Here is a 26,483-nt window from a genome sequence, read left to right on the forward strand (position 1 = left end):
TGCTGAGGGAGCTTTGCTGGTTGAATTTGTGGAGTGTGAAACAACAATCACTTCAGATGTCTACTGCGAAACTTTGAAGAAACTTAAGTGAGTCATTCAAAATAAACATTGCAGTCTGCTGACATCCAGTGTTGTGTTTTTGTATGACAGTGTTCATCCTCACAGTGCCCAAAAAGCTCTAGAAATTTTGAAGCAATTCGAACAGGGTGTTTTCAATAATCCTCCATTCAGTCCAGACTTGGCACCAAGTGATTTTCATCTGTTCACTCACATGAAGAAGAAGTTTGCACCATAGCACTTTGAAATGCTGTGAAAGATTGGCTATGTACTCAAGTGGCAGAATTTTATGGAGAAGGAATTTGTAAATTAGTTAAATGCTATGACAAATGCTTGAATTTAAGGGGTGACTTTACACTCTAAGACAAAGAAATGATGCACCATGAAGGAATTATATGAATGGGATGAAAATCAGTAGACGAGATACACATGTACAGAAAAACATATGATTACATTTTTAGAAAAATTTTACGATATATTCCACAGGGAGAGCTTCACAAATTGAGTAAGTCAGTACATGTTGGTCTACCTGTGACCCTTATATGTACAAGCCATTATTTGGCTTGTCATTGATTGATGGAGTTATTGATGTCCTACTAAGAGATATCGTGCCAAATTCCATCCAGTTGGTACATTAGATCATTTAAATCATGAGATGGATGGAGAGCCCTGCCAATAATGCTCCAAATGTTCTCAAATGGGGAGAGATCCAGAGACCTTGCTGGCCAAGGTAGGACTTGACAAGCATGAAGACAAGCAGCAGAGGCTCTCACCATGTGTGGGCAGACAGTATCTTGCTGAAATGTAAGCTCAGGATGGCTTGCCATGAAGGGCAACAAAATGGGGCACAGACTATTGTCAACGTACCATTGTGCTGTAAGGGTACCGTGAGTGACAATCACAGGGGTCCTGCTATGAAAAGAAATGGCATCTCCTGGTTGTTGGGCCTTTCGGTGGGTGACAGTCAGGTTGGTATCTCATCTCTGTTGGGGCATTGCCAGACCCATCTTCAGCTTCGAATCTCACTGACTGTAGTAGAGCTGTCTTCAGGGATGAATCCTTTTCGAACTGAGTCCCGATGACTGACAAAAACCTGATGCCCCAGACAGTGGTGGGATACCAATCTGGCTGCCACCCAACATACTGCTTGACAACTAGGAGTGATGGTCTGGGGTGACATTTCTTTTCATAGCAGGACCCCTCAGGTTGTCATCTGCGGCACCATTACACCACAGTGGTATGTCGACAACATTCTATGCCCCATTTTGTTGCCTTTCATAGCAAGCCATCCTGAGCTTACATTTCAGAAAGACAATGCCCACCCACACATGCCAAGAGTTTATACTGCTTGTTTTCATGCTTGCTGAGCCTTACCTTAGCCACCAAGTTTGCCAGATCTCTCCCCAACCGAAAATGTTTGAAGCATTATAGACAGGACCCTCCAAGCAATTGATGATTCAACATACCAATCGGACAGAATTTGACATGATAACTCTCAGAAGGAATCCAACAACTGAATAACTACTTGCATAATGGCCAGAGGTCAACCAATGTGTTACTGACTTGCTCATTGTGTGAAGCTCTTTCTCTTGAATAAATCATCCAATTTTCTGAAACTGTAATCATTTATTTGTGTGTACACGTTTTCTTTTTCTTAGAGTGTTTCCAATCATTTTTTTCCATGCAAGTTTTTTATTTACAGCCAAACAGAATTTACCTTCTGAACTGCCCTTGTATATTAGTCTCAAACTTCCTTTCCAAAGCTCCCACACAGTTGTCAACGTATCTTTTAAAAACCTGATTCTTGCAGACAGTTTAGTCCTCTCAAGTGGTCTTACTAACCCAGGTTTAACCATCTTGAACTTGTCAATTATCGACTTTCCTTTATCCATTATTTTAAGTGCAAACACTTATTTGTCATCCATGCCATATATCACAGTCATCCCAAAGCAAACATCGAACCTCGGCTTAGACCATTCCAGTCTTCTTTCAATTGTGATCCATCTCTGTTTTTAACTTCTAGTAATCTTCCATTCCAGGAATTCTTCATCTCCAATGTGACTCGATACTCCTTACTAAAATCTCTTCCTGGCAAGTCCAGCACCATGGTCATGGAAACAACAGCTATTCGTAACCGAAAAGCCAATCCTGACCTAATCACTCTTCCCACTGACAAGGTCTCCACCACCACAATCATGAACTGTTGTGACTACATGGCTGATGGCCTCTCCAGCTTTCTGACACCTCTGCTTTCAAACTTTACCACACTATGACCCCATCTCAAAAGTCCAACATGATTTCCAACAACTCCTTAAAACATAAGGTCCATTTCAAAACCTGTTAGCATTCTGACTGTAATTATTTCTCTTTTGAAGCTCAAAACTACATGTAAATCTGTGAACTGTCATGGGTACAAGCATGGTGAGCTAACTTAATTGTGGGACAGCTTCAGAAGCCTTAGCTATTCACTCAGTCTGTTAAAAACTTTGCCTGATTCACATTTATAGATCTAAATCTAGAGCCATAGCAAATATGGCCTCTGCTCTTTCCTCCAGAACACAACACCTACTCCTAAATCTACTTCATCCAGCCCTGCTAGTACAATAATCTACTACCGAGCGAGGTGGCGCAGTGGTTAGACACTGGACTCGTATTCGGGAGGACGACGGTTCAATCTCGTGTCCGGCCATCCTGATTTAGGTTTTCCGTGATTTCTCTAAATCTCTCCAGGCAAATGCCGGGATGGTTCCTTTCAAAGGGCACGGCCGACTTCCTTCCTTGTCCTTCCCTAATCCGATGAGACCGATGACCTCGCTGTCTGGTCTCCTTCCCCAGAACAACCACCAACAATAATCTACCTTCCAGGGTGTTGGTATCCACCTGTTGAATGGGCCCATAAAAAAATCTTGGTTCATATCAACTGCACCAGCTACCAACAAAGCCTCAACTTAGACAGGTGTCCTCCTTTCACAGCAACCATGACACACTTGGTGACCACAACCACTGGGGGAAGCAGGAGTTGTCTGAATGTGTTGATAATCCTGCCACAGACACAGAAGTATGATACCCTGCCCAGCAACCCTGAATCAGAGTGGCACTGCCACACACATTGTCGGTGTGAAGCAGTGATTATCACTCTGGCCTTGAAAAGCTCAATCACATCATCTGGAAGAGCTTCAATTACCCTATGTTGAAATATATCCTAACCAGCCATGGGCCAAAGTTGTATTGCTTTACCCAAAAAGTTTATACAGTATCCTAGCCCATCTCTTTCCACTATTCTCAAAGCTGTATCCACAGATCACTTCTCTGTGGGTGACCAAGGTGCAAAAACTGCATCATAAACCTCCTAATACTGCAATCCAGTCACAATAATTTCTTCTTCAGTTAAATATACTTGTTTTCTGTTTGTTATCTTCTTGAAAACCTTGGGACTCCGTGACTTCTAGTCTGAATTTTTCTCAGTTGACTAAGATCCCCTGTTCAATCTGCATTTCTTCTAAGCCCTTTTTTTATCCTGTATCTCCATACTTTTCTGTTTGTCTGTTATCTAGTTTTGGAAGAATGTGTGGATCTTCTTCATTGATCTGCCTTCATTCATTCTCTTTAGAAGTGCACAGAGTATAGCAATCTTTTCCTGGTCTTATGTGTCACCGTGGGGCAAAATGATTATGTTGCCACGTTTGGTCTCAAAGCCCGAACCCAATTGCCATTTTTTTTTAATTTTTTGTAAGATACTTCTTTTTCTAAATCTTCTAATGCCATTTTGCACCAGATGAAAAAAGTGGTGTTTCTGACCCTTAGAGGACTTCTGGTTTTACAATAGTATTACAATGCCTTAATGTAACATCTTTAGAAAAACATTTTTCTTTGCACAGATTTTCCCAGTTTTATGTAAGCTCTTTTAATTTTTTCAATTGCCATTTTAATTGCTTCTTTTTCACTTTTTATGTTTGTATTTTTGTCCATACATTTGAAATTGTCTGTGTTATTGATGTTACCATACTTGGTTTTTAAAATTATTGGTGAGTTACCTTCACTGGTCATGTACTCTATCTTTTCAAAAGATATTTGCAGACTTGCCTTTTCAGCTGTCTCCTTCAAAAGTTCTAGTCTTAACTTTGCATTCTCTAAGGTTCTACATATTATTATGAGCTCATCTGCAAAGATCAAACAGTTTATTGTTTCTTTTGGTTTACCCAGACTATGCTGTTGTTAACTTTTTGTTTTACTTCCTCTGTTTTATTTATTTATTCTGGCAATAAATCACCTTTAATGGTTTAAATAATGTAAAAATCAGAAGTTGTTCAGGAACTGGTTTCTTTTTAGGAGTGCTGGTGGTTATCCTTGGTCTGCTGATAACTTATCTTGACCTTCACTATCCAGATGATCTGGCAGTATTCTTTGGGCTTGATCCATTGTCTGAATATGAAGAATACCATCTGAGTAAGTGGTTACTTTAGCAACCATACAGTACTTGAAAAACCCTTAAAATTTTTTCATTTGTCTGTCCATTACTTTTAACTGGCAAAATACACTGAATGTTGTGGCAAATTAAGACTTTGTACTGAACTGGACCTCAAACCCACAAATATTCCATGTAGCAAATACTTTGATAAAAAGCCACGAAGTTTCGTCCTTTATATTAATACAAGCAACTAATGTGACATGGATTATAATTTTTCACGTGCCATAATATATGAAAGTATACTGGCATTCAATATATACAGATTGTTTTTCCTTTTCACAGCTGCTGAGGAATTTGGGAAAGTTGGTCAGCAAATTTCAACTCAAAGTCAACAAGACATCATTGAAATGGGAAATATGCCTGATGAACCAAGCGAGATGAAAACTAAGGTAAAGAAAGAAACCTGTTGTCTGCAGGTAAAGAAAGAAATCTGTTACCAGTAGCTAATTTTTGCCATGACTCCTCTTATAACATGATTTCCACAACCACAAGGAGTTCAGGTCTGTTACTGCCTCACCAACACCATACAGTTAGCTTTATGGTTCAATTATTTTTTGATTAACAACAGGATGTTTCATTTCCTTCCTCCCTGACATCATCATTCACTTCATCATTGGGTGTACACTGCAATGAATCTTTCCAACAGATTAAAACTTTGTGCTAGATTGATACTGAAAACTTGAGCCATAATTTTAATATACACCGCCTTAGACTTTGTAACAAACTTCCAGAAAATATAAAAGCAAATTCTGAGGTCAAAAGCCTCAGAAAGTCTTTAAAGCCACATTTACAGCATCACTGCTTTTACCCCATTCAAGAATATTTAAATGTATGAAGTGTATTATTTGTCATTTAAAATCTTTGAGGATAGAAATTACTTTCACTTGTATACATATAAAATGACTTGTCCAATGCCTTATTCATAAGCTGCTTTTGTAAACCAGTTAAAAAAATATCCTTACTGAGCTAAACAGAAATGCTTCACAGTTTGACTTGAATCTTAAAACTTTCAGTACCATTCCGGACACTGTAACTGCAACAGTTGGCCATAATGGCAGCAGCCTCATAGTACATTTACCAATACAGTGGAATGCATAGTCTGTGGACATTTATCTTTTATGAAGTTTCTTGTCGACAATCAAGCACAAAAAAAGATATAACAGTATGATTCATGAACATATTACTAAAAGGAGAAATAACGCTATCCATCACTGTTTATGGAGAAACGAAATGCACCAGTATTATTGAGGAAGTTTCCTACCACATAAACCTGGTTTCACTCTGAGAGGAAGTTTCATTTTAGCACACACTCCACTAGAGAATGAAAGCCCCCACATGCCTGTATAAGATTTTAATTTGCTTCATATGACCCATAATTGAAAATAAAATGAAGTTACTTTTGTTAAAAATCTATGAATCAACATTTCTTTATTATAATTTCCATCTGACAAAAAATATAGAATTTAAATAAAAGTAAAAAAAAAAAAAGTGTTGCAAATGAGATTTGAACCAGAGACTCTTCCATTGACAGTCTTCAATGTTATGCATTCAGCTGCAAGCAGCTACTAAACACCAGCCAATTGTTTTGCAGTTAACAGTGGTTGGAAATCATTTCATTTTAAGAGGCATTTTTTTCTTTTTTTACAATTTTGTTGCAATGCTTTAGAAAATTTATGCATGGGCACAGGTTTTAAAATCCTATAAATATATATAAAGAAAATTGAACATTCCAAGTCCATAAGGTCCCTTGTCAGATAAAAGCTCATATTTAGGATCACATGTGTAAAATCTACACAACATGCTGTCTGACAGAGTGCACACGCATACACTGTGTATAACAAATCTGACTATTACTCAAATACATTGAAGCCATTTTCACAAATCTTGACAAGAACAACCAGAGCTTTATGAATGATTCGCTGAGTGTGACATCATCAAGATCATAAAATGGTACAACAGCTGATACAATTTTTTTAAAACCAAAAGATGAAAAAGCATCTACCTAATGATGTTTTGTGCCTGATGTGATGGCACAACTAAGAAAGTGACCGGACAACTGACTTTTTGCACAAAGCCATTATTGTGCATTTACCATGCGAAAGTACATGGTGCTAGCTGTACGGTTGTAATCTTTGCAAGATGGAGAACCAATCTGAGCATAGGCTTCCTCATTTACAATAGCAACTGGTGCACCAGTATAAACAAAAAATTTTATTAACTGATTGTTGGTCCATTAGTGAGAGAGAAAATTACGGTGGTTGCTCTGTGAGAGAGTTCAACTGTGGCTGTAGTATGCTGCTGTGGCATTATTGGTGCAGTTTTTGCAAACTTCTGCCACATGTCTTTGATCACAGCATTGTACACAAGGCATTTCCCTGTACAGGCACTGAGTTTGCATACGTTTAGCACACTGGGCACCCTGGTTACCACTTCATATTGGTGTAGTAGTGAATTTGGGATGTAGAGGGACTATGTGAAGAATGTTTAAATATAAGGTTGAGAACTGTAAGGTCCCTCTAAATGGGCCACTTGTGTTAAATCCTGCCTAGTCCTCAAAGATGGGGTGTCTAGGAAACCTGCTTTCTCGGATCGCTAGACAACAATTCAAGCAAATAATTTTAATGAGATTTATTACAAAGTGAGCAATTACAATACTTAACATTTTGTTATACAGATGTGTCACAAGAAAGGGGCAACATGCAAAATAAGCAAGGTTCTTCAGTATAAACAATCATAATACAAGTAAAGTAATAGAGATGATGCTTCTAGCCAGGTAACTGATCTTGAAGCTTCTCTTCGACTGGGCCACAACCAGTTCTCTTCGTTGACGGGCCGCTCCAATTGCATTGTTGTCCTGGAGAGGGGTCGGTCAGTGTGCTATTGGCTGACCTCTTCCCACAACCCTCTCTGCTCTATTGTTCCCAACTGGCATTCCGGCACTTAACTTTATACCGTAATAAGTTGCGTATTACACATCAGCGGCTGCTACTAGGGAGCTGACTGTGTGTGGGGTGCACACACAAGGGATTTTTAGATTAGGTGACTCTCCATCCAATCCAGATAACAACAGCTGTAGAAAACACAGAAGTATCAGTGTAAAATTGAAAGAAACACCCTCCACATGTGAAAGTCTTAAAATCCTACTGGTAAACTGCAGAATCATTTGCAACAAAGTTCCAGAGTTTGAAGTGCTCATGAAAAGCAGTGAAGCTCACATAATACTAGGTGCAGAAAGCTGGTTGAAACCTGAAATTGATAGCTATGAGATTTTTTGGGAAAATTTAAGTGTATATCAGAAGGATAGCAAATGGGAAATGGAGGTGGTGTATTTACCGCAGCAGACAAGAAACTCAGATCCACCAAAGTAGAAATTGAAGAAGCATGTGAGACTGTTTGGGCAAGACTCAGTATCAGTGGTGAGCATAAAATGATAACTGGAGGCTTCTACCATCCTCCAGACTCATCTTCTGATGTAACAGAAAACTTTAGATAAGACCTCAGTTCACTTCTACAAGGGTCACTCCAAAAGAAATGCACACTTTTGTAAAAATAAAGTTTCTATTCTGCATGTGTGAAAGTTTTACAGTGTGTAGATACATCCTTCCTGCTTGTTTTCAAACTTAGTTCAACCTATTCCTGTGAGTGCCACCGTCACAGCACGTCTTCAAGGTGGCTACTACACTTGTCATTCATCAGAAGCAACGTGCTGTCATAGAATTCTTGTGCTGTGAAAACGAGACAGTGGGAAACACCCACAAGAGGTTGAGAAAGGTGTACGGAGATGCTGCTGTCGATCGCAGTACAGTCAGCTGGTGGGCAAGCAGGTTACGTGATGAAAGCGGGCACGGCAATATTGAGGATTGTCCTCGCAGCGGCAGGTCTCGTACTGTACACACTCCAGATAACGTGCAGAGAGTTAACGAATTGGTGACTGCTGACAGATGCATCACGGTGTACGAATTGTCAAGCTACGTTGGGGTAGGGGAAGGAAGTGTTTGCAGAATACTGAAAGTGTTGGCGTTAAAAAAGGTTTGTGCCAGGTGTGTTTCCAGGATGTTGAGAGTGGCTCACAAAGAAACAAGAAAAATGGTATGCAGCGAACTTTTGGAACAGTACGAGAATGGTGGAGATGAATTTATTGGAAGAATTGTGACAGGTGATGAAACATGGCTACATCATTTTTCACCAGAGACGAAGAGGCAATCAATGGAGTGGCATCATGCAAATTCACCCAAGAAAAATAATTCAAAACCACACCTTCTGCTGGAAAATCTATGGCTACAGTGTTTTTCGATTCCGAAGGACTCTTGCTTGTGGACATCATGCCAAGTGGAACCACCATAAATTCTGATGCATATGTGACGACACTGAAGAAACTTCAAGCTCGACTGAGTCGTGTTCGACCACATCGGCAAAAGCAGGATGTCTTGCTATTGCACGACAATGGACGGCCACATGTCAGTCAAAAAACCATGGAAGCAATCACAAAATTCGGATAGACAACACTGAAACACCCAACTTACAGTCCTGACCTGGCTCCATGTGACCATCATCTCTTTCGGAAACTGAAAGACTCTCTTGGTGGAACAAGGTTTGAAGATGATGACTCCCTTGTGCATTCTGCCAAACAGTGGCTCCAACGGGTTGGTCCAGAATTTTACCGTGCGGGTGTACAGGCGCTAGTACCAAGATGGTGTAAGGCAGTTGAGAGGGATGGAAATTATGTGGAGAAATGAAAATATTGTTCCTAAAGGATGTATCTATAAACTGTAAAACTTTAAAACATGTAGAATAAAAGATGGATTTTAAAAAAAATAGTGTGTATTTCTTTTGGAGTGACCCTCGTACATAAGTTCTCTAATCATACTGTAGTCATCAGTGGAAACTTTAATCATCCAACAATTAACTGGGAAAATTACAGTCATGTTATTGATGGGTGTCTAAAGACATCCTGTGAAACTACTAAATCCCTTCTCTAAAATCTACCTAGAACAGATAGTTAGGAACCCTGTTCATGATGGATATGTACTGGATCCAATGGCAACAAATAGGCCTGACCTCTTTGAGGAGGTCCACACTGGAAATGGTATCAGTGACGATGACACGATTGTGGCAACAATGATTACCAAATTACAAAGGCCAACTAAAACAAACAGAAAGATATGTATGTTCAGTAAACTAGATAAAATATCAGTAGTGGTTTATCTCAATGGGGAACTTGAAAGTTTCAGCACAGGTCAGGAGCATAGGACAATTCATAATGGGAGGGAACCTCCATGGCATACAATCACTGTGAAAAAACTTCTAAAGAAACAGAGATTACTGCATACTAGGTGTAAAACGAAGCATTGGTCTTCAGATAAATAGATGCTGGATGAAAAACATTTGTCTGTCAAGAGAGCAATGCATGATACCTTCAGTGAGTAACATAGCAGAATATTGTCAAGTGATCTTCTACAGAACTCAAAGAAATTCTGGTCTTATGTAAAGCCTGTTAGTGGCACCAAAGTTAAGTGTCCAGTCCCTAGTGAAAGAGACAAGAACTGAAACTGAGTGTAGCAAATCAAAAGCTGAAATGCTTAACTCTGTTTTCAAATGTTCCTTTACAAAGAAAAACCCAGGAGAATTGCCACAATTTAACTTTTGTGCACTAAAATGATGAGTGAAAGAAATATTAATGTCATTGGTGTTGAGAAACAGCAGAAATCGTTAAAACTGAACAAAGCTCCAGGATCTGATGGAATCCCTGACAGATTCTATTTTGAGTTTGCAGTCAGATTCGACACTGAATTTTTGGCTGACTTAGCCCCTCTTCTAACTATAATCTGTCATAGATCCCTTGAACAAGAAACTGTGCCCAGGACTTGGAAAAAGGTGCAGGTCACACCTGTCTACAAGAAGGGCAGTAGAAGTGATCCACAAAACTACTGTCCAATATCCTTGACACTGATTTGTTGTAGAATCTTACAACATATTCTGAGCTCAAACATAATGAAGTATCTTATTTATTTATTTACACGTCAAATTCCGTAGGACCCAATTGAGGAGCAAATCTCCAAGGTCATGGAACGTGTAAGTACATGAAATTACAACATAAAAGTAATAACAGATAAAAATAAATGTTCATGAACTTGAAAAAAGTAAGTCCATAAGTTAAAGTAAACACTATCAGCAATACAATAAGAATCAGCTTAATTTTTCAAGGAACTCCTCGACAGAATAGAAGGAGTGACCCATGAGGAAACTCTTCAGTTTCAATTTGAAAGCATGTGGATTACTGCTAAGATTTTTGGATTCAAGTGGCAGCTCATTGCAAATGGATGCAGCAGTATACTGCACACCTTTTTGCACTAGAGTTAAGGAAGTCCAATCCAAATGCAGGTTTGATTTCAGCCGAGTATTAACCGAGTGAAAGCTGCTTATTCTTGGGAATAAACTAATATTGGTAACAAGAAAAGACAATAAGGAATATACATATTGAGAGGCCAATGTCAAAATAGCCAGACTGGTGAACAGAGGTCAACAAGAGGTTCGTGAACTCACACCACTTATTGCCCAAACCGCCCTCTTCTGAGCCAAAAATATCCTTGTAGAATGGGAAGAGTTACCCCAAAATATAATACCATATGACATAAGTGAACTAAAATAAGCAAAGTAGACTTTGGTGTTGAAATATCACTCACTTTTGATACCGTTTGAATAGTAAAAATGGCAGTATTAAGTCTTTGAACAAGATCCTGAATGTGGGCTTTCCACGACAGCTTACTAACTAACTGAACACCTAGAAATTTGAACTGTTCAGTTTCACTAATTATATGCCCGTTCTGTGAAATTAAAACATCAGGTTTTGTTGTATTGTGTGTTAGAAACTGTAAAAACTCAGTCTTACTACAATTTAACATTAGTTTATTTTCTAAAGGCCATAAACTGATGTCATGTACTGCACTATTTGAAACCGAGTCAATGTTGCACACAAACATCCTTTACTACCAAGCTAGTGTCATCAGCAAACAGAAATATTTTAGAGTTACCCGAAATAGTAGAGGGCATATCATTTATATAAATAAGGAACAGGAGCGGCCCCAACACTGATCTCCCACTTGACAATACCCCACTCAGATCCCACATCACAGCCATTATCACCATTGTGAATAATGACCTTTTGCTGCCTGTTGCTAAAGTAAGAGGTGAACCAATTGTGAGCTACTCCCCGTATTCCGTAATGGTCCAACTTCTGGAGCAATATTTTGTGATCAACACAATCAAATGCCTTAGTTAAATCAAACAATACACCAAGCGTTCGAAACTTTTTGTTTAGCCCATCCAGTACCTCACAGAGAAAAGAGAATATAGCATTTTCAGTTGTTAAACGACTTCTAAAGCCGAACTGTACATTTGATAGCAAATCGTATGATATAAAATGATCAATTATCCTTACATACACAGCCTTTTCAATAACTTTTGCAGACAATGATGGCATAGAAATAGGTCTAAAATTATCTACATTATCCCTTTCTCCCTTTTTATAAAGCAGCTTTACTAATGAGTACTTTAATCGTTCAGGAAACTGACCATTCCAAAAGGAAAAATTACAAATATGGCTACATACAGGGCTAACATGTACAGCACAGTACTTTAATATTCTGCTAGACACTCAATCATAACCATGAGAGACCTTAGTCTTCAGTGATTTAATTATTGACTCAATCTCCCTCTTGTCTGTATCATAGAGAGTATTTCAGATATCAATCTCGGAAAGGCATTTGCCAATAAAGTTATATGATTTCCTGTAGAAACTAAATTTTTATTTAAGTCACCAGCAATGCTCAGAAAATGGTTGTTAAATACTGTACATATATCTGATTTATCAGTAACAGAAATATTATTACTGCGAACTGACTTTATATCATCAACCTTGTGCTGCTGACCAGACACTTCCTTCACAACTGACCATATGGCTTTAATTTTATCCTGTGAATTAGCTATTCTATTTGCATACCACACACTTTTTGCCTTGCTAATAACATTTTAAGCACCTTACAATACTGTTGGTAATGGGCTACTGTAGCTTGATTGTGACTACTTCTAACATTTTGATATAATTCCCGCTTTGTTCTACATGATATCTTTATCCCACTAGTCAGCCAACCGGGCTGTCCATTACTGCTAGTACCCCATTTAGAATGTTCTAATGGAAAGCAACTCTCAAAGAGCATGAGAAATGTGTTATGGAAAGCATTGTATTTATCATCTATATTATTGGCACTATAAACATCCTGCCACTCTTGTTCCTTAACAAGTTTTAAAAAACTCTCTATTGCTGTTGGATTAACTTTCCTACATAGTTTGTAATTAAATATGACATTGGTCTGAGTACAAAACCCTTTTAATGTAAATTTTTTTTTTTTTTTTTTTTTTTTTGGGGGGGGGGGGGGGGGGGGGGCACAACTTCAATGGTCATTAGCGCCCTGACTACTCTAAGAATGCACCGCGAGGCACAAGTTGACAACAACAACTAAAAGGGAAAACACGATAAAAGACAGACTGACAGGCATAGGATTAAAAAAACAACATCATCAAATGTCCTTAGCGAGGTTTGTCAAACTGATAAAACAAAGAACACGAGCAGCTGCTCGTGGGTCATCCACTAAAATGGCATCGAAAGTATTAGGCAGGTTAAGATCGAGGCGCAGTGTGTTATGATCTGGACAGGACATTAAAATGTGTCTAACCGTCAGCAAGTGCCCACATGGGCAGAACGGCGCCGGCGCAGCCGTCAGCTGATGGCGATGGCTGAACCGGCAGTGTCCAATTCTTAACCGGGCTAAAACGACCTCCTCCCGCCGAGAAGGGCGTGAGGAGGACGTCCAAGCCATGGGAAGAGGTTTTAAGACCCGAAGCTTGTTGTCGGTAAGTGCAACCCAATCAGCATGCCACAGCGACACAATGCGCCGACAAATGACCCTGCTAAAATCGGACGAAGGGACACAACAAGAAGCTGTCCGAGGCTGGAGGACCGCAGCCTTGGCCGCGGCATCTGCAGCTTCGTTCCCAGGGATACCAACATGGCCAGGAACCCACATAAAGCTAACCGGAGAACCGACGTCCACCAGCTGCTGAAGAGAGCGTTGGATCCGGTGTACAAAAGGGTGAACCGGGTACGGATCACTGAGGCTCTGGATGGCGCTCAGGGAATCTGAGCAGATGACATAAGCAGAATGTCGGTGGCGGCAGATGTAAAGAACAGCCTGGTAGAGGGCAAAGAGCTCAGCTGTGAAGACCGAACAATGGCCATGGAGCCGGTATTTGAAACTTTGTGCCCCGACAATAAAGGAACACCCGACCCCGTCATTGGTCTTAGAGCCATCTGTATAAATGAAAGTCATGTTGATGAACTTCGAACGAAGTTCCAAAAAACGGGAGTGGTAGACCGAACCGGGGGTGACCTCTTTTGGGAGCGAGCTGAGGTCAAGGTGAACGCGGACCTGAGCCTGGAGCCAAGGTGGTGTGCGGCTCTCGCCCACTCGAAAGGTTGCAGGGAGTGAAAAATTAAGGTGTTGAAGGAGGCGACGAAAGCGAACTCCAGGGGGTAGCAGGGCAGAGACATACAACCCATATTGAAGGTCAAGAGAGTCGTCAAAAAAGGAACAATAAGACGGATGGTCGGGCATTGACAGTAGCCAACAGGCATACCGACAAAGCAGTATATCACGCCGGTAGGTGAGTGGCAATTCGCCAGCGTCAGCATGAAGACTCTCTACGGGACTGGTATAAAATGCTCCGATCGCAAGTCGTAAACCCCGATGTTGTATGGAGTTGAGGCGGCGTAAGATGGATGGCCGTGCAGAGGAGTATACGAAGCTCCCATAATCCAGCTTGGAGCGGACGATCGACCGATATAGACGAAGTAGGACGGTTCGATCCGCTCCCCACGACATACCACTGAGAACACGGAGGACATTTAAAGAACGGGTACAACGGACGGCCAAATATGACACATGTGGAGACCAGCTAAGTTTCCTGTCAAAGGTAAGGCCTAAAAATTTGGTTGTCTCCACGATTGGGAGAGCAACGGGACCGAGTCGTAAGGACGGTGGGAGAAACTCTTTGTAGCGCCAGAAGTTAATACAGACCGTCTTCTCGGCAGAAAAACGGAAGCCATTGGCGACACTCCAGGAGTAAAGACGGTCAAGGGAACGCTGAAGACAGCGCTCCAGGACACGTGTACACTGCGCGCTGCAATAGATGGTAAAATCGTCCACAAAAAGGGAGCCTGATACATCAGCTGGGAGGCAATCCATTATTGGATTGATCGCGATGGCGAAGAGAGCGACGCTCAAAACTGAGCCCTGTGGCACCCCATTCTCCTGGCGAAAGGTGTCGGACAGGACAGAACCCACACGTACCCTGAACTGTCGATCCATTAAAAAGGAACGAATAAAAAGAGGGAGGCGACCGCGAAGGCCCCATGTATGCATGGTGCGGAGAATGCCCGCCCTCCAACAGGTGTCGTAAGCCTTCTCCAAATCAAAGAACACAGCCGCGGTCGGGCGCTTCCGCAAGAAGTTATTCATAATGAAGGTCGACAAGGTAACCAGATGGTCAACAGCAGAGCGGCGCCTACGAAATCCACATTGTACATTGGTAAGTAGGCGTCGAGACTCGAGCAGCCAAACCAATCGAGAGTTAACCATTCGCTCCATCACTTTACAGACACAGCTGGTAAGCGAGATAGGTCGATAACTGGAAGGCAAGTGCTTGTCCTTCCCCGGCTTAGGAATCGGGACAACAATAGACTCGCGCCAGCATGCGGGAACATGTCCCTCAATCCAGATGCGATTGTATGTACGAAGAAGAAAACCTTTACCCGCAGGAGAAAGGTTCTTCAGCATCTGAATATGAATACAATCAGGCCCTGGAGCGGAGGACCGTGATCGGCCAAGTGCGGTTTCGAGTTCCCGCATGGTGAATGGGGCATTATAACTTTCACAATTCGAGGAGCGGAAGTCAAGTGGCCTAGCCTCCTCTGCCTGTTTGCGGGGGAGAAAGGCAGGGTGGTAATGAGCGGAGCTCGAAACCTCTGCGAAAAAGCGGCCGAAGGCATTGGAGACAGCCTCAGGGGCCACAAGGACTTCATTCGTGACCTTCAAGCCAGAAACTGGAGAGTGGACCTTAGTGCCAGATAGCCGGTGCAGGCTACCCCAGACAACAGAAGAAGGAGTAAAACTGTTGAAGGTGCTTGTGAAAGGAGCCCAGCTGGCTTTCTTGCTTTCTTTAATAATACGACGACACTGAGCACGTAATCGTTTATAATTAATACAATTCGCCACTGTACGGTGGCGTTTAAAGGTGCGTAAAGCACGTCGACGAGCACGTAAAGCGTCTCTACATGCTGCGGTCCACCAGGGGACCGGTACGCGACGTGGAGAAGAAGTAGGGTGAGGGATGGAATATTCAGCAGCAGCGAGAATGACTTCCGTGAGGTGTGCGACCTGACGATCTCAGCTTGTAAAGGTTTGATCCTGAAAGGTCACCCTGGAAGAGAAGAGCCCCCAGTCTGCCTTGGAGATGGTCCAACTAGAGGAGCACGGAGAGGGAGTATGCTGCAGGAGATGGATAACACACGGGAAGTGGTCGCTCGAATATGTATCAGCAAGTGCATACCTCAGCAAGTGCATACCACTCAAACCGGCGTGCAAGTTGGGGAGTACATATAGAGAGGTCTAAATGGGAATAGGTGTGAGATGTGTCCGAAAGAAAAGTAGGGGCGCCAGTATTGAGGCAGACAAGATTGAGCTGGTTGAAAAGGTCTGATAACAAGGAGCCCCTCGGGCAGGATGCTGGAGAGCCCCAAAGGGGATGGGGGGCATTGAAGTCTCCAGTTAACAAAAATGGTGCAGGTAGCTGAGCAATAAGTTGCATCATGTCTGCCCTGGTAACGGCAGATGACGATGGAGTGTAAACGGTACAAAAGGAAAACGTAAAAGTGGGGAGAGTAATGCGGATGGCAACTGCCTGCAGGCCGGTGTGCAACATGATGGGTTCGTAGTAAACATCATCCCGGACCAGCAACATAACCCCTCCATGAGCTGGGATACCTACCACAGGGGGTAGGTCAAAACGCACAGAGGTGTAGTGTGCCAAGGCAATTTGATCGCAGGGGCGTAGCTTCGTTTCCTGGAGGGCTACGACGAGCGGACGATGCAAGCGGAGCAGCAACTTCAAGCCCTCTCGGTTGGAGCGAATGCTGCGAATATTCCAGTGAATAAGTGCCATCGTAAGAAAAGGAAGATGAGAGAAGGGGTCACCTCGAAGGCCGCTTAGGGCCTGGCTTCGAGCGAGCACTGCCGCCGCTATCAGTAGGCGGACAGTCATCGTCCATGGAGTCTATAGGGTCATCGGCCATCTCGGGAGGATGGCCGGGAGGGGGAGCTTCCTCCGCCGGTGAACGGCCAGATGTACGGCTACCAGCGGTGCGGCCAGGCGAAATGGATGACGGCCTGGGGCGGCAACCGCTGGGTGGCGCAGGAGAAGAAATGCGCCGTGGCGGAGAAGGAGAACTGTGCTTCCTATGCGCCTTTTTGGAAGGACGTTTGGTGGAAGTACCGGTCGAAGGCTGGGAGGTCGAGGGACGGAGGAAGTCTGCACGGGATGGTTCCTTCTTGAAGGCCCGTGCATCTGACTTCGGGGTCTTCGACTTAGCAGAAGCTGAGGAAGGGGCTGGTGTCTGTGGGGTGATGGGAGGAAGAGGAGACGTCAACCGCGCGATCTTAGCACTGGCCGAACGGACGACCGTGGTGCTGAAGGTCAGATCGCATGTCTGGGTTGCTACCTCCCGGGTAGTCCGAGGAGAGGCGAGGACAGTACTGTATTTCCCCGCTGGGAGCAGCGTGGGCTTCCTACTAGCAAATAGCTTGCGAGCAGCCGAGGTGGACACTTTCTCTTTGACCCGAATTTCTTGGATACAGCGTTCTTCCTTATAGACAGGACAGTCGCGGGAGGATGCGGCATGGTCACCCTGACAGTTCACACAACGAGGAGACGGAGGTGGACAGTCACCCTCATGGGCATCCCTGCCACAAGTGACACATTTAGCCGCATTGGAACAAGACTGTCGAGTGTGATTGAAACGCTGACACTGGTAGCAGCGCGTAGGTGTCGGGACATAGGGGCGAACAGAAATAACCTCGTAGCCCGCCTTGATGCGCGATGGCAGCTTAACACTATCGAAGGTCAAGAAAAGTGTCCGGGTCGGTACAAGGTCATTGTTGACCTTTTTCATGACCCGATGGACAGCCGTCACGCCCTGCTCAGCAAGGAAAGATTGAAGTTCCTCGTCAGTCAATCCGTCGAGGGAGCTAGTATAGACTACACCACGAGATGAATTCAAAGTTCGGTGGGCCTCCACCCGGACAGGGAACGTGTAGAGGAGGGTGGCCCGAAGCAGTTTTTGTGCCTGAAAGGCACTCTCAGTTTCTAGTAATAAGGTGCCGTTACGCAACCTGGTACAAGATTTGACAGCTCCGGCTATGGCATCTACGCCCTTCTGAATAACGAAAGGGTTGACAGAGGAAAAATCCTTTCCGTCCTCAGATCGAGAAACTACGAGGAACTGTGGGGCAGGCGGTAGTACTTTTGTCACTGTTGGCTGGTCACGTTTCCGTTTTTGGGTCGAAGTCGAGAGAGATGGAGTAGAATCCATTGCGGAGGAATCCCCCATGATTGCCAGCGTCTCCGATGGCGCGCTCCTTCCTTGTGGGGGCCCTCTCAGAGGGCACTCCCGCCTTAGGTGAATGTTTACACCTCAGGTCACACCTCCCGAGAAACAGACGGAGGGACCAATCGGCATGGTCAGAAGGTATCAGCTCAGGCAATCACCCCTCCCCGGGCCTGGCCTTTACCAGGGGGTACGCGCGTGCCTTACATGTCTACCCAGGGCGGGGACTTACGTGTTACCCCGTCACCGGCTACGCGTGCGAACGCGTGGGTCGGCCTTCAGGCACGCACAGGGAGGAAGGAAGAAGAGGAAAAAGAAGAGAGAGATGGAGAAAGAGAACAGACTGTCTCAAACGCCAAGGCGGAGACCAGAGAAGGCAAGGAGAAGAAGGCAATGAGAAGGCAAGGAGAAAAAGGCAATGAGAAGGCAAGGAGAAGAAGGCAATGAGAAGGCCAGGAGAAGAAGGCAATGAGAAGGCAAGGAGAAAAAGGCAATGAGAAAAAGGCAATGAGAAGGCAAGGAGAAGTCAAGGGAAAGAGTAAGGAAGACAGTGAGGTGGAGAAGAGCAAAGAAAGGAACCAACAAAAGGAAGGAAGAAACGAGAAGTGAAAAACCAAAAAGACCACGATTATAGGTCGTGGAACCGTCCGTCTCCGGACGCAGGCGCTAACTACCCCCGTGAGGGGGATGGACTCCTTTTAGTCACCTCTTACGACAGGCAGGAATACCTCGGGCCTATTCTAATCCCCGGACCCGCAGGGGGGAGTGTTAAAATTTGTGCGTCATGGTCTGAAAGGCAATTCACACTTTTGCTAACAGAATGTCCACCTTGCAAACCTACCAAACTATATAGAGCACTTGCCCGTGAAAGGCAAAGGTCCCGAGTTCGAGTCTCGGTCGGGCACACAGTTTTAATCTGCCAGGAAGTTTCATATCAGTGCACACTCCACTGCAGAGTGAAAATCTCATTCTGGAAACATCCCCCAGGCTGTGGCTAAGCCATGTAGGAGACGAGATACTGGCAGAAGTGAAGCTGTGAGGGCCGGGCGTGAGTCGTACTTCGGTAGCTCAAGTGGTAGAGCACTTGCCCGCGAAAGGCAAAGGTCCCGAGTTCGAGTCTCGGTCGGGCACACAGTTTTAAACTGTCAGGAAGTTTCAAACGTAGTATGCTATGACTATAATATCAATTGGTCACAGTTGGAATCAGCCAACTCATACAGATACTTGGGTGTAACACTTTGTAGGGATATGAAATGGAATGATCACATAGGTTCAGTCATGGGTATAGCAGGCGGTTGGTAGAATACTGGGGAAATGCAATCAATCTACAAAGGAGATTGCTTACAAATCTCTTGTGTAACTGGTTCTAGAATATTGCTCAAGCGTGTTCCAAGAACTGGCTCCTTTTACTCTAGGAATATACCACAACCCCCTACGTATCGCTCACACAGGGATCGTAAGAATAAGATTAGATTAATTACTGCATGTGCAGGGGCATTCAAACAATCATTCTTCCTGTGCCCCATACATGAATGGAACAGGAAGGAACTCTAATAACTGGTACAATGGGACATACCCTTGGCCATATGCTTCATGGTGATTTGCAGAGTACAGATGTAGAAATATGTGGCACTGCTGATTAGTTGTTTGGGCTTTGTTGCCAAATGGACATCAGGATTCAAATCCTGAGTCAAATGATGAAGATAGTTCAAATCTAGCTAGCTGTGATGTGAAAGGGTACACCATTTTAAGGAATCTACCTCATTTTAATCAAAATTTCATTTTGCTGTATTCAATATTTTAAGTAGTTTTTGTCAGGTTCATACATAATTATTACATCACACACTAATGATTCTGCATAGAATTATTTACAATTTTGATTTTTCACACAAAAATCCATGCTTACAGGTCAGTCTTTTGTGTGGTTGATGTGACCACTTGTGACACTGAAGAAATGCTACATGTGTTGGCTGCTTGTAATGCTTAGAAAGCTATCCGTGGAATTCCGACAAATCTAAAAATCATATTTATTGAGGTGATGTAATTTTTGTAGAAGACACAGTGTCTGGGCATTTTAGACAGCAGAAAAGCAATGTTGGTTATGCTACTTGCTTGGAAGTGAGACTACAGATATCAATGGGATTGCTGCGATCGTTCTTTGAATAAAAATATGGCATTTTAGTCTTTGATTGCTATTTTTTATTTTCAATGGCCGGTTTCAGGCTAGCTGCCCATATTCACATCTTCAGTGTTAGGTAAGCTCTCATTACATGTATTAGCAACTTCCACATATTATCAACCACACTCCAGTATCATTTTTCTGGTGAAGTTTCCACCAAAGTAGTTAGCTTCTTTGGAAAGTAGGTGGGTACCCCATACAGATACTTTGAATGGCTTCTGTTCAGGAGGTGTTGAAGTAACTCTGCACTGTCACAGTAAAAGGCTTTCATATATGCCTTATGTGATGCATTGGTGGACACTTCACCAGAAAAATGATACTGGAGTGTGGTTGATAATATGTGGAAGTTGCTAATGCATGTAATGAGAGCTTACCTAACACTGAAGACCTGAAGATGGGCAGCTAGCCTGAAACCGGTCATTGAAAATAAAAAATAGCGATCAAAGACTGAAATGCTATATTTTTATTTAATAACCTGCATCACAGCAACTCAAAATACAGTGCATTTAAGATCCAGCAAACAGCTACATCATGAAAGTACAATGTAAGCACAGCATGAGTCAAAGTGTTTCACATTGGCCCAAAGACCAGGTTTTACCTATAGCTTAACACAAGTTGTCAGGTCAATGTAACAGCTCCTGTGCATTTTACCTGCTGTTGGAGGAGTCTACAGCTGACACTGCTGAGTATCAACCTTGCTGTAGGATGACAGAGATATAGCAGTTGCTGTGCGAAGTTTTAAATCTCAGCAGCTAGTCTACTTAAAACTGGAAGTTTTTTCATATTGGGAATCAAGTGAAATATGTCATGTGGTTGAGGTGGTTGTCTTTCTGCTGTTGCAGCTCAAATATGATGTTATCTGGGATCCAAGACTAGCACCACACATTCTCCTGACTTTCTTTTGCCTATTCTTTTGTACCACATGATATAACTTCATTTTTTCTCTCTTCTTGAAAGGTGGATGTTTCGCCATTATGTGTACTGACCAGTTATTTAGCACAGCCAATTCCTTTCCATCTACTTGCTCATTTGTGTGGTGTCATTTTTTATTTTTCGCACCATGAAGTGAATGTGCTAAACATTTTGTTACAGCTCTCCTCCCTTGCACCATAATAAGAAGCTCACTGTTGTATGCCATGGCCCATAACACAACTAGAGGAGGAGGGCAGAATGAGGATTAAACAGCTGGTTACCCATTTTCCTGTCAGAGTTTTTTAAAACAAGAGCATATTTGCCTTTTTTGCGCTCTGACAGGAGCATTTTTCAGCTAGTTACCCTCTTTTCCCTGTTACAGCACAGTGAGCTGTTTATGTAAAACAAATTATGTTTACACTACTTTACAAAAATTTGTGCAGCACTTAAACCTACAGACTACCAAAAAATTTGATGTCTGATTTGCAAGTACAAAGAATATGACAAAATAATTTTTTAAAGTGGTGACATCTTTGGCATTGTCAAATAATTTCCAAATCAAAACAGCCTGTATGGGTATGAAGTGCCTATTACACAGCACTAGCATGTTGAAGCTTTATTGATGAAAATATGGCAATTATAAACATAGTTTGGTGACCTCAGAACTCTTGCAATGATCCCAGAACTCTTGCCATGTGTTCAGTACGTCAGTTAAAACTATATTTACACCTCAGTCTGGATATTAAAAGCTTATTTTACATGCATTTACTACACATAATACTTAGTATTTACTTGCATAAAACTGTTGCAGTCAAGTATATATTAGGCTACTGCTAACAGATAAACAGCAGCCATATAGTAAACTTGAGGAGGCAATAGCTTTTTACAAAGTAGCAGCTTTATAATTTAGATGGTATAAGTAGTACAGTGATCATTTATTGTTAATACAATATACAGATTAATTTTCCATGTCTTTGTCTCATGTTAATGTATACCTTGACTCATTCCTTAGCCCTGAAGGTTCTCTTTGTTGCTGGGATCTCTGGTACACTATGGAGGGATGAATGAATGAATGTGAATGAATGAATGTGAATGAATGAATGTGTATAGGACGGCTGTCACCAACCAGCTTTCGATTTTGTGTTTACTTCCCCAGTAGAAAATTTTCATCTGGATGGAAATACAGTTAACATTTTGGATATTTTGTCTTTGGTGTTTGAAAAGATGTATAATTAAAATTATTTAATAATGCATCTTTTTTGCACAGGAAATTTATTGCTTTACTATTTCATAGTTATCTTCTTGTCACTTGAGTCTTTTTGTTGTTGTTATATAATGAGTGGGAAAACTGTTATTGTTCATATACACTTTTGCTATTACAGGTTGTATTCAAGAGAAGAGGAACAGTAACAAAAGCCCAGAAAACTCTATTTAGGACACCTCTGGAGCCATCTACTTCGGCAGATGATGACCCATCTGTGGGCCACAGCAGATGGGGAAGGTAATATACATTGACTTTATATGACACTCTATAGTGAAATTATAAAGCAAATTTTAAAAATGTATGCTACGTACGCCACTATGGAAATGATAACACATCATTCGTCATTTGTGAAGAATGCAAAGACTGCACTGATTATAGTGGTATCGCTAGGTGTGTATTTACTGATTCACACTAGATTCATTTTCATGGTGTAGTAACTGTACGGAAATGAAGGGTAAGTCAACTCACGAAGTATGACATCCTTACTCAAAATTCAATAAAGTCACAATTGGGGACGAGTGTGTGCAAGTGCTCATTGTGTACAAAAGAGAATGCAATTAATTGCTGAACAAATTGTAGAAATATAATATTAGAGAACATATAGAAAAAGAATTGATGGTGCTCGTAATAACAGGGAAAAAGGAAGGAACAATATGAGAAGAATGAATAAAAATAAACAGCACACCTACTTTTGCAGACTGCATGACTAATAACTGTTATTTTTTCAGTAACAGTCGTAAGGTTCTGTATTAGGTCCTATACTCTTTTCACTGTATGCCAATGATGTGTCATCAGTTTTGTCATAATGCAAATAGAACACACATGCTGATGACCTCCAGTTGTATCTAAGTGCAAAACTACAGCTCAACCCATCCAAAACCCAAGCAATACTATGTTCATTAGCCCGATATGGGAAATCCCTACTATCTTTAATCCTAAATGGAACAACCTCAGCAATTAATCTTGGAGTAATAATAGATGGAAATTGAAACTGGACTGAGAATGTAGCTGCAGTGTGCAAGAAGGTTCTCCATACCCTACAAAAATATAAAAAGCTCTTCTGTCTTTACCTGAAGAAGAAACTTGTACCATTATGCTTCAGAAATGCTATCCTGCGAGGTCTTTTCCAGGAAAGCTCATGTCACATGGAATGGATTATGAATGCCTGTGTTCATTATATCTGTGATATTCGACTGTTTGACCATGTCATATGAACAGCTATCCTGGTTGCGTGCAGAAATTTCCATACTCTCTGTCTTCTCTTCATACATTGTCCCTCATCTCTCTCCTCAAACTTGTCTGAACAATATGGCAGAAACACCCTTTCTCATCAGAGCAAAACCCTTTCTGTCCCACTCCATCATTCGCCCACTTTCTTGAAGTCATTCTCAGTAGCAGGAACTTATCTTCAGATTCATTTTGAAAGACAGTTAATGACATATCCACTGAAGCAACAATAATGACTACCATTCTCCCTGTACACACTTGTCACTCCTGTACATCCATGCTTCCAAAGGGATTTTCCTCATTTCCCCCTACGCTTAGCTAATGCAGTCTCCTTAAATTTCCTTTTCCCAGAACTCACTATATCAAAAACATAATTATACACTGCCCAGTCACATTAATGTGACCACCTGTCAAAATCCTGAATAACTACATTTTGCAGAGCAGACCGCTGCCAGACATGCAGGAAGAGAGTCAGTTAGGTTCTGTAAGATACCTATGGGGATGTGGAGCCATGCAGCCTCCAGTGCTGTGGCCAGCTGCACTAGATTTCTCACCTGAGAATCCAAGGCGTTAACAGCACGATCGAGGTGGCCCCCACAGATTTCTCGATTGGTTAATTTATTCGTACCTGTTATTTTTCAGCAACTGTAATATATGCAGGGTGTTACAAAAAGGTACGGCCAAACTTTCAGGAAATATTCCTCACACACAAATAAAGAAAAGATGTTATGTGGACATGTGTCCGGAAACACTTAATTTCCATGTTAGAGCTCATTTTAGTTTCGTCCACCTACGCTCAATGGAGCACGTTATCATGATTTCATACGGGATACTCTACCTGTGCTGCTAGAACATGTGCCTTTACAAGTACGACACAACATGTGGTTCATGCACGATGGAGATCCTGCACATTTCAGTCGAAGTGTTCGTACGCTTCTCAACAACAGATTCGGTGACCGATGGATTGGTAGAGGTGGACCAATTCCGTGGCCTCCACACTCTCCTGACCTCAACCCTCTTGACTTTCATTTATGGGGGCATTTGAAAGCTCTTGTCTACGCAACCCCGATACCAAATGTAGAGACGCTTCGTGCTCGTACTGTGGACGGCTGTGATACAATACGCCATTCGCCAGGGCTGCATCAGCGCATCAGGGATTCCATATGTCAGAGGGTGGATGCATGTATCCTCGCTAACGGAAGACATTTTGAACATTTCCTGTAACAAAGTGTTTGAAGTCACGGTGGTACGTTCTGCTGCTGTGTGTTTCCATTCCATGATAAAATGTGATTTGAAGAGAAGTAATACAATGAGCTCTAACATGGAAAGTAAGCGTTTCCGGACACATGTCCACATAACATATTTTCTTTCTTTGTGTGTGAGGAATGTTTCCCGAAAGTTTGGCCGTACCTTTTGTAACACCCTGTATTTCAGAATAAAATTCAGTTATCATTTGCAAATATACTTTTATTTCACTTTACCAGCTTCGACAAATTAATCTCTCATCTTCAGAAGCCTCCAATATTAGGAATATTATAAATCTTTAGACCTTGTTATATATTTGTGTAAAGTGTTAAATAAGTTTCTCTAATACCTTTCTAACATTGGTTTAGTAGATGCCAATATCTTCTCCAGACAACCATAATGCCATGATATGTCTGAAAATATACATATTGTACTTGATTATTGTAAACACAGATTGACAGATTGATAATTTACAGAAACCAAATTACATCTGTTTACATGTCAAGCTGTTGTCCAGTAGCACGGAACATGTATAAAAGCATATAAATAGTATAATTAAGGTAAATAAGTATGTTAGATATATTACATTTTTATATGTCCTTGTTGGTGGTGTAACAGCTTGACATGTACGTAGGTGTGATTATGTTACAGTACTGTAAATTATCAACCTGTCAATCTGTGTTAAAAACAATATTTCCTTTTTTTGACATCTCATGGCAATATGTTTCTGTGAAGAACGTATTGATATCTGCAAAACCAATGCTAAGTAAATTCCTGTAATACTCATATACTTTAGATAAATGTATGGCCAAGATTTAAAGATTTATAATTACATAATTTTGTAGGCTTCTGAAGATGACAAAATTTGTTGAAACTGATAAAGCAAAATAAAAGTATATTTGCAACTGATGAAAGAATTTCAGTCTGAAATTCTCAATTGGTTTTAAACCCACGAAGTCTGGTGACCAGGGGAGTACTCACCTTGGTGCTTTTCAAACCATGCACGTACAAGACAAGCTGTGCGACACATTGCACTGTCCTGCCGGTAGATGTCATCGTGCCGAGGAAAAACAAATTGCATGTAGGGCTGGATGTGGTCCCCAAGAATAAATGCGTGCTTGTGTTGATCCCTTGCACCTTCCACAATGAAGATATCATACAAGGAATACCATGAAAATATTCCCCAGACCATAATGCTCAGTCATCCAGTGTGGACCCTTCCAAAGATCATTGCAGGATGTTTGCTTTCAGATATTTCATGCCAACAGCCATCTGCCATCTGAAAAGAACATCTGTTGCCACTCAATGGACATCCAATTGCGGTACTGGCATGCAAATTCCAGCCGTCAGCACTGATGAACAGTAATCAGCACGGGTGCACGAACCAAGTGCCCGATGCGGAGGCCCATACACA

General features: G+C 42.0%; 1 protein-coding gene across 7 annotated transcripts in view; it reads left to right on the forward strand.

The window, feature by feature from the left end:
- LOC126095036 (dual oxidase maturation factor 1-like) overlaps window positions 1-26,483 on the forward strand; it is a 112,661-nt gene that overhangs the window by 81,811 nt on the left and 4,367 nt on the right. For 6 of the 7 annotated variants that reach the window (XM_049909704.1, XM_049909703.1, XM_049909705.1 and 3 more), the window contains exons 8-10: window positions 4,387-4,503; window positions 4,808-4,914; window positions 22,716-22,834. In XM_049909704.1, the coding sequence (XP_049765661.1) occupies window positions 4,387-4,503; window positions 4,808-4,914; window positions 22,716-22,834 (343 nt within the window). The remainder of the gene's footprint in view (window positions 1-4,386; window positions 4,504-4,807; window positions 4,915-22,715; window positions 22,835-26,483) is intronic. The other variant, XM_049909707.1, reaches the window with a different exon arrangement.

This window comes from Schistocerca cancellata, chromosome 8 (assembly GCF_023864275.1).
Source record: "Schistocerca cancellata isolate TAMUIC-IGC-003103 chromosome 8, iqSchCanc2.1, whole genome shotgun sequence".
NCBI lineage: Eukaryota > Metazoa > Arthropoda > Insecta > Orthoptera > Acrididae > Schistocerca > Schistocerca cancellata.